The 7,752-nt window shown below is 42.5% G+C and overlaps 1 protein-coding gene across 3 annotated transcripts; it reads right to left on the reverse strand.

Moving 5' to 3' along the window:
* Nucleotides 1–227: 227 nt before the first annotated feature.
* On the reverse strand, nucleotides 228–6,847 carry ZBTB43 (zinc finger and BTB domain containing 43). Of its 3 annotated transcripts, XM_048325101.1 has the most exons (3): nucleotides 6,747–6,841; nucleotides 5,897–5,945; nucleotides 228–4,502 (listed from the first exon to the last, which is right to left on the reverse strand). In XM_048325101.1, exon 3 carries the CDS (start codon nucleotides 4,477–4,479, stop codon nucleotides 3,085–3,087), a length of 1,395 nt encoding a protein of 464 aa, XP_048181058.1. In that variant the 5' UTR covers nucleotides 4,480–4,502; nucleotides 5,897–5,945; nucleotides 6,747–6,841; the 3' UTR covers nucleotides 228–3,084. The 3 variants fall into 3 exon arrangements, with proteins under 3 accessions (XP_048181058.1, XP_048181057.1, XP_048181059.1); XM_048325100.1 differs by lacking the exon at nucleotides 5,897–5,945 and having other exon boundaries at nucleotides 6,747–6,847; XM_048325102.1 differs by lacking the exons at nucleotides 5,897–5,945; nucleotides 6,747–6,841 and adding an exon at nucleotides 4,586–4,750.
* Nucleotides 6,848–7,752: the final 905 nt, after the last annotated feature.

Consider the following 7,752-nt stretch of genomic DNA (forward strand, 5'->3'; position numbering starts at 1 on the left):
CCTGCAATCAATTGGATTCATGTAGATTAACAGCAGAAAGCCAAATGCTACAAAATCAGTGGAGCAACATTTGTTGGACTTTCAAGACAATGCCATAATATGGGGTAAAACAGCAATAGGCAAATACTAAAAAAAGTTACTATTCATGCTAAGTCATTAAAAAAGGACTTGGTTCTATAATATGATCTACTGAACCTGTTATAAAACCTTTAAAGTGTCTCTCGCAGTACATTTGATTTTAAAGCTTTATTTCAAAGTAATCTTACTGCAAATAGAAGTAATGTTAAACCTAGAAATATCCCATATAAAAGTCATTCCAAGCTGGTAAAAGAAACAGTTTTGCTGGCAGCTCTGTAGGATGGTCTGGGTTCGACATATTTATTGATTTTTTCACCGTATTTTTCAGACTGGTGTTTCTGTCCAGCCTTTTTTATGGTTAAATGGGAAGAGGCACCCTTAACCTTTTTATGCAAAACTAAAGTGACAATTGGAAAGGGGCTGAGAACTGATGTAATACACAAGATCATTCTTTTAATGAGTATGAGAATAAACACCCTGCACATGTTCAAGGCCAGGTTGGATGGGGCTCTGAGCAACATGGCCTAGTTGAAGGTGTCCATGCCTATGGCAGGGGGGTTGGAAGTAGATGACCTTCAAAGTCTCCTTCCAACCCAAACCATTCTATGATTCTAATGCCTTCCTTCAGATGGGATGATGGTACTTGCAGAAATGACGCCATGTATGTGGTAACGCCTTGGAGAATGGAAAAATGGGGCCACTGAGTGCAAGAACCCTTTCCTCTACCCTCATGTAAACAGGCAAGCATTAAAGTATTTTTTAGTATTAAAAAAGACAGTGTTAGCAGTGTGTAAACAAACCATAGAGGGAATATAATTTCTAAGTTTAAAAAACGTACTTATAAAGTTTTATGGTTTGTTTGGTTTTTTGTTGGTTTTTTTTGTTGGTTTTTTTGTTTTATTTTTTTTTTGTTTAAATACAAAGTGCTTCTATACATTAAGCAGGTTACAGTGTTAGTGAGCAAAATCCCTGTTTTGTACCTTGATCACAAAGGTTAAACATGGCCACCATGGTTTCTGTAGAGTTCAATTAAGTGCTAAGAATAGGAACTCTTGTGGTGCTGATCATTCATGCCCATTGCCAGCAATGGGTTCATTGTACTTGGGAACATCTATTTTAACAAAATTCCATATGAAAAAATATTTGAAGCATTAGAAGATCAATAATTAAGAGCATCTTAAAAAAAAAAAAATGGTTTTAAAGTAGAATGCCAGTAAAGAAAATACAGTAATTACAGCTCACTGAGTAGAAAACCCTCAGCTTGCAGCAGACATTCATTTTCAGGATACAGTTGAGTTGTATCTTAAGACAATTTGTAACTGGGAGTTCAAAAAAGAATCTGAAGTGTAATAATCTTTGTGTGGTTTTGCTTCACCATACAGGGTCATCTGTTTCAGTACATTATCCTGCACACAGCAGTGCCTAAGACAGAAATTGGGGCCAGACAGGCTTAGGTCTTTAATGCTGGTTAACATTTTCCCCATGTGAACAGCACTATACTTGGATGTCACCTCTTTCTATTATATTCTATGTATATTCTAAAGGCTCTTTCCTTTTCATATTTCAGTAAGCTACTAAGAAGCTTTTGCTTACTAAGAAGCAATTGCTTTTGCATTGGACTGCATTAAGCTTTAAACCCCAAAATCCTGTTGTCCCCTTTAAAACGGATGCTTTTACTCTATCTGCAGAGCTGGCAGCATCTCTTAGAACTATACACACTCCTCCATCTGTCTCCACGAATGAGAGCCCCACACACAGATCCTCATCCTGACAAAGAACAAGTGTCACTTTCCCAGCAAAAATCCCAACTTCAGACGTAAGCATGGTACCATGTTCTGCAGTACCATTAGAAGATCCAAATGACATACTTCCTACTTTTTTCCACAAGCAACTTCATTTGAGCAAGTAAACAACTCTGCTTGTGATCACCAGTCACAGTAGTTCAGTACCAAGAATCTGTATTACAGTTCTTACTATTCAAACAGTAAAGAATTAGAAGTATAAATACGTATCAATGACTACATAATTTTCCTAAAGCAGGTTTCTAAAACTAGATAGAAGTTCTCAGAGAAGTTTTTGTACCAATAAGAAGTCAGTTCATGAATCCAGAGTTTGGTACTTGCTACTGTAGTAAGCCACAAAAATTTGAACAGAAATTTACAGTTTAAATATTTGATTATTTTGACTAAGTTCCAAATGTTACATCTTTTTGTTGGTTTCTTTTTTTTTTTACAAGACATACTTATTACACATACGTCTAGAAGCTCTCACAACGTAGTAATTAAAATCTAATGAAGTCAAGAGTCGTACAGCATTAGACCCTAGAGGAGCAAGGATAAAGTATACTTAACATATACTGAAGCTTATATGTAAGTGCATTACAGACTCTAAATAGAAATCAGCACAAAATTAGACATTTGTTTTACTGAAGATATATTAAAAAAACAGAAGACAGATAAAGGAAAGCCAAACCACCTTTACCACTGCCTTTCATTAAGCAATACAGCAAAGGCTACTGAATGATGCACACTACCTAAGGATGCATGTTAAGTATGTTGGCAGTCTTCACCTTGAGGTGGAATTCTAATTTTTTTTTTCTTCATTAAAACGTGAATCGTGTAACGCGATTTGGTCATCTTCATTTTCTTTTCCATTAAGTCGTTCTACCTGAATTCCTGGTTCATCTAAGTATTTTCAGGATTTTTGTCAATTTAGAGCTGAGTTTTACTGTGAATTTAGATGACTTAGAAATACAAGACGGCTTCTAAATACTGCTGTGATTACAATGTCAGACCTCATTTTGCAGGCACCTTTCAGATTAACCACATGCACTTCACACACTGAACACCTGAAGTAATACTGCAGAAAGCAAAATGTTTTTCTGTTTATACCAGCATACTCATTAAAACTTGTTTTTTTGAGAACGTACAATAGCAAGTACCAGACATTATTTGCATAATGAGTTTATTTTTCTTACTCTACTAAACAAATGTAAACACTCATGTCTTAGTTCATCTCAGTAGTACTCTGCTCAGCTTTAGAAGCCTGATAGGACTTGGTACAAGAGGTCACATGCCGATGAAAACTGTCCCGCCACATAAATCTTTTCCCACAGATGTTACACTCATATGGTTTTATGCCTGTATGAATTTTCATATGGCCTACAAGATGGTGTTTCATTTTGAATTTCTTACCACAGACACCACAGCCATAAGGTCGAAGACCAAGGTGCATACTCATATGCCGATCTCTCTGACTTTTGTGTGTAAAGCTTTTTCCACACTGACAAGGATAGAGCTTATCGGCATGGGAGAATCCAGTGAGAGACGTTTCTTCTTTAATCCCGGCAGCCATATCAATGCTTTCACCATAGCCTGCTGCCATCATAAGATCCTGTCTGTGAGCACTTAAATTTCCATCTGCCCTTTCACCGGAAAATTCTTCCATAGACGAGCCATAGAAGTCAACTTGTTCATCATAATTACTTTCATCTGCCTGTTCATCAAATTCTGCTTCCATCTTTTTGTCACCTATGTGAAAATCTTCAACACCCGAAGACTGGATTGAGTGATCTGCCTGGATGGCATTCATGGATTCAGAAACTTGGTGTTCATCATAAGGATTATCAACGCCTTCGCAGTCTTGTTCAAACCTTTCTGGTTTCACATGGATCCACCGCTTGTGAGACATGATGCTGGGTTTGCTATACATTGGTCTGGTATACTGGTACTCTGCACTATCACTAGTTCCTTCTTCGCCATCCTGACTGGTCATTCCAGTGCTAAGTCTATCGTGTTCTGTTGAAGAATTACTGGGAAGGTACTCGTGTTCTGTCAGCTGACATGACAGTTCGTCTTTAGAGCTCTCTTCTTCATTTTCACCGTCCCTTAGTTCCTGCACTTTGTGGAATTCTGTCTGTCCTCCAGAGCCAAGTTCAAAGGTTTCAACAAGGCCATTGTAGCTACTACTGCTTGGGGACTGATGGTCACTGCCATGATTCATCTTCTGACACAGAACTGTTGGGTTCCCCTCAAGCACTTCAGTGCACTTATCCACTACATGCCACATCTGAAGGAAACTTGCTGCTGTCAGGTAACTAACAATTTCTGGCGCAGGCATTACCAGCCGGCCTGTATAGGTAGATAGAAGAATGTTTTCAAATACTCTGGGATTCATCACATCAGGCAGGACTATTCGCCTGCTGTTTTTCAGAAGAACCTGATCACAGAAGTAAGGTGAACTAGCTGCAAGAACAGCTTTATGGGCTCTGAAGAGATGGCCCTGAACCACAATGGACACATCACATAATTGTCCTTGCTGGCGCTGTTGGTTTAACTTCTGCAAAATGGTGCTAGAAAAATCTGGAAATTCCACTCGAAAGGAGCTTGACCCAGACTCCATTTCATTACAAATTTAGTGTTGTGCTGCAAGAAAAAAAAAAAAAATTAGAAATTCTGCTTAATCAAGTACTGACCTTTCCATTTTCTTTTTCTCTTAACACACTCACATGGAACTCAACACAACATTTTCTGGAACCTTTTGCCACTGTTGTATTTCTCTCAAGCCACCTCATTTCTCTCTTCTGAAAGCCGTACTAAGGCCATAAATTGCTATGCCAGCGTATTTTGTTGTGTTTCTTCTCTCCAAGAGGACTCATCAACTACAGCAGGAACTACAAACAGCAAGTTACTCAGTTGAGATAGATGAAGCATTTCAAACATGAGTTTAGGCTAATGAAACTGTTATTTCATGAAATTATACAGTAGAGTTCTAACTCCAGGATGTCCCAAAGTTTGTACCAGCACGTGAAAGATTCTGTATTTCAAATTCCCACTAAATAATCTCATTGATCTCCCAATAAACACTGACTTTACTCATGAAATATTTCACTTAAGATCAAGTTTTCAAAAGCAACTGTATCAACTCACAGGATGACACTGGAAGCACAGGCAGAACCCCATTAAGAATGAGGCTTATGACCCTTCTCATGCATTTCCCTATTGTTTTATTAATTGAAAGATGGAACAGCAGCAGCTTGTACAGTTTTTAATTCCAAGCTTATTGAGATATTATTATAACACTCCTTTTAGGGAAATCATACAGAATTTAAAATGTCAATCAAGAAACTGATATCTTTGCTGCACAGAACTTTTCCTGCCTGTACCTTGTGTATTTGTAACAACATAACAATTACATGCCAGAACCTCAGCTAAGAGCTCCCAGATTTTTACACCTGTATTCCCACATCATCCAGATGTCTTACTACAAAGTTAACAGCCCTTTAAGCAGTAATACAACTTTTTAAAATGCATACTTGAAATTTTAAATTGAATTTGAGATAAATTTGCATGTTATTGTAATTAGAAATGACAGAAGTTTAAATGCAACTATGAAAGACCAACATTAACTGTCTGAGTAAGTTAAACTTGTGCAATTCTTCTATTTGATAATGTGTAAATTGAGTGCAATGGGATTGCTGAAGAGCCGTGGAGCAGCAAGTGGTTTCCTCTGTCAAGTTCCATGACGTTGCCACCCACATAATCACAAAAGACCACCTTTAAATTTATTGTCTTCAGCACTCCTCAGGTTCTTTTCCTCAAAGCACTAGCCCTCTTCAGAACAGAATCAGCTACCAGTACTTTTCCAGTGAGCAACAGAATACTGCACCTGCCAGTTCAATTATTAATTTTTCTTACCACTTTGCTTAAAACAATTTGAAATAATTATTTAAGTATTTCAAGTTATTTTATACCTTGTGGATATTATTTCTATTTTTTGAAACTATCAGATTTTTTTTTATACAGATGCAGTTCCTTACCTCCCTTTAGAATATTCTCAGATTTAAGATTCTATTTTTCAATACCCGCCTACAAAAAAAAAAAAAAAAAACCTTCAGGAGACGTTCAACTGAAATTTAAAGACAGATGCCTATAGAACTTATATACAATTACTGGTAATCTAAACTGCCATCTTTAAGCAGGGAGTCAGTATGTCACCACAAAAACATTTCCAGATGATAGCAGACTTTTTTATATTTTAAGTTCTCATGAAGACAAAATGTAAGTGAAGTATTTTCAATTATCAAAGCCATACCAGTCAAGCAAACCGGTTTTCCAAAGGGATTTCACTTCCTCCTTCTGCACTGTTTTGTTTTGCACTTCCTTTACTCCAAACTCATAAAGAACAAAGTCCTTCTACTTCAGTTAATAAAAAAAATAATCTCCATACTAGAGCACTGAGTAGAACATAAAAGGCAGATGTAAGTTGCTTTAAAATAACATTACTTCTAATAAGTGCTAGCAAGGAGTTACTTCCCTTCTCCCCGCGCAGGCCTGCAGATACTGATCTCTCACCCTCCCAGCGCCCCCGCGGAACTGCCGCGGCCGCACGGGCAAGGCCCGGCCGGGAGCCGCTCCAGCCCACGGCACCGGACAGGCCCCAGCGCTTCCCGCAGCGGCGCGGACCGCCCAAAGGCTCCGGCCGGAGCGGCCCCCGCCGCCCGTTCCCGCCGGGGACACGGACCCGGCCCCACAGAGCGCGGCACCGGCGGACGCGGGGCGTGGGAAGGCCTCGCGCGCCGCGCCGCGCCGCGCCGCCCCAGCACGGACCCGCGGACCGGGCTCGACGGCAGCACGGCCTCCCGGGGGCCACGAGCGGCAGCGTCTCACCTGCGGGTCGCGACGTCTCTCTCATAGCGGGACGCTGCCGGTGCGGGTGCGGCCCCGGCCCCAGCCCTACCCGCGCCCAGCCCGGCCCACACCGGAAGCAGCTACCCCCCTTCCTGCGGGCACTTCCGCGTCCCGGTCACGTGGGGCCGGGCGAGGCCGTTTCCTGCCGGCGGGCGGCTGTTACCGCGGCGCTGCCTGCTGCTTCCGCTTGCGAGCGGATGGCTTTGACAGGAGCGCTCAGTACGAGCGATTCGCATCGCAAAACCCCCTGGGTCGAGATCCCCTCCCCTCTCTTCCCCCTTTGCGCCGCAGCTGCTACCCAGGGCAATATTCTCAGCGCTGCTGTGGGCGCTGCTAGGAGGGGACCGCCAGACAGTACAACTGAAGGCCGCTGTCCTCGGCGGGCGCTGGCTCGGCCCGCGTGTTCCGCACAGATGGCTGATGTGCGGGAGCACAGGAATTGTCCCACAGCCAAACCGTTCCAGCGGCCCCGGCACAGCCGTGCTGGAGCTTTGGCACAGCTCAGCCACGGGCCCGCCCCGCCGAGGCCCGCAGGGGGCGCCGCTCCCCGCCTGGGCCGGCTTCGCTGGCCCGACCCGAAATCCGCCCCTTTCTGCGGGAAAACTTCCCAAATGACTTATAAGAATGTAATATTAATTATGCTTAGTCCTAATATTTTTTTAAAGGCAACGGACGACAATATCTCAGTTTTTAAATTGATCACAAAGGGTTCAGCAGGGCCGGCCCTCCCAGCTGGCCCAGGCTGGTTCCGTGTGCCCCGGCCCCGCGCGCTGCCGCGCAGCGGCCTCGGCAAAACTGAACCGGAGCACGAGGTTCTGTGCGGCGGAGTGGTCCCGGCTCTCCGCTCGTGTCACCTGCAAGCCTCACCTGACCGAAAGCCGTGAAAGTTTTCTGTGGCTGAACTGGAACAAGGCAACCTGCTAAAACCCTGGGGTAGGGGGGAGAGCAAGCAGTTCCACGGGAGCTAAAGAAGTTGTCTTAGACA

The sequence above is a fragment of the Corvus hawaiiensis genome, chromosome 21 (genome assembly GCF_020740725.1).
Source record: "Corvus hawaiiensis isolate bCorHaw1 chromosome 21, bCorHaw1.pri.cur, whole genome shotgun sequence".
Lineage (NCBI taxonomy): Eukaryota > Metazoa > Chordata > Aves > Passeriformes > Corvidae > Corvus > Corvus hawaiiensis.

Excerpts from the sequence above, each read along its gene's own strand:
- ZBTB43 (XM_048325100.1), bottom strand. The coding sequence starts at position 4,479 with ATGGAGTCTGGGTCAAGCTCCTTTCGAGTGGAATTTCCAGATTTTTCT.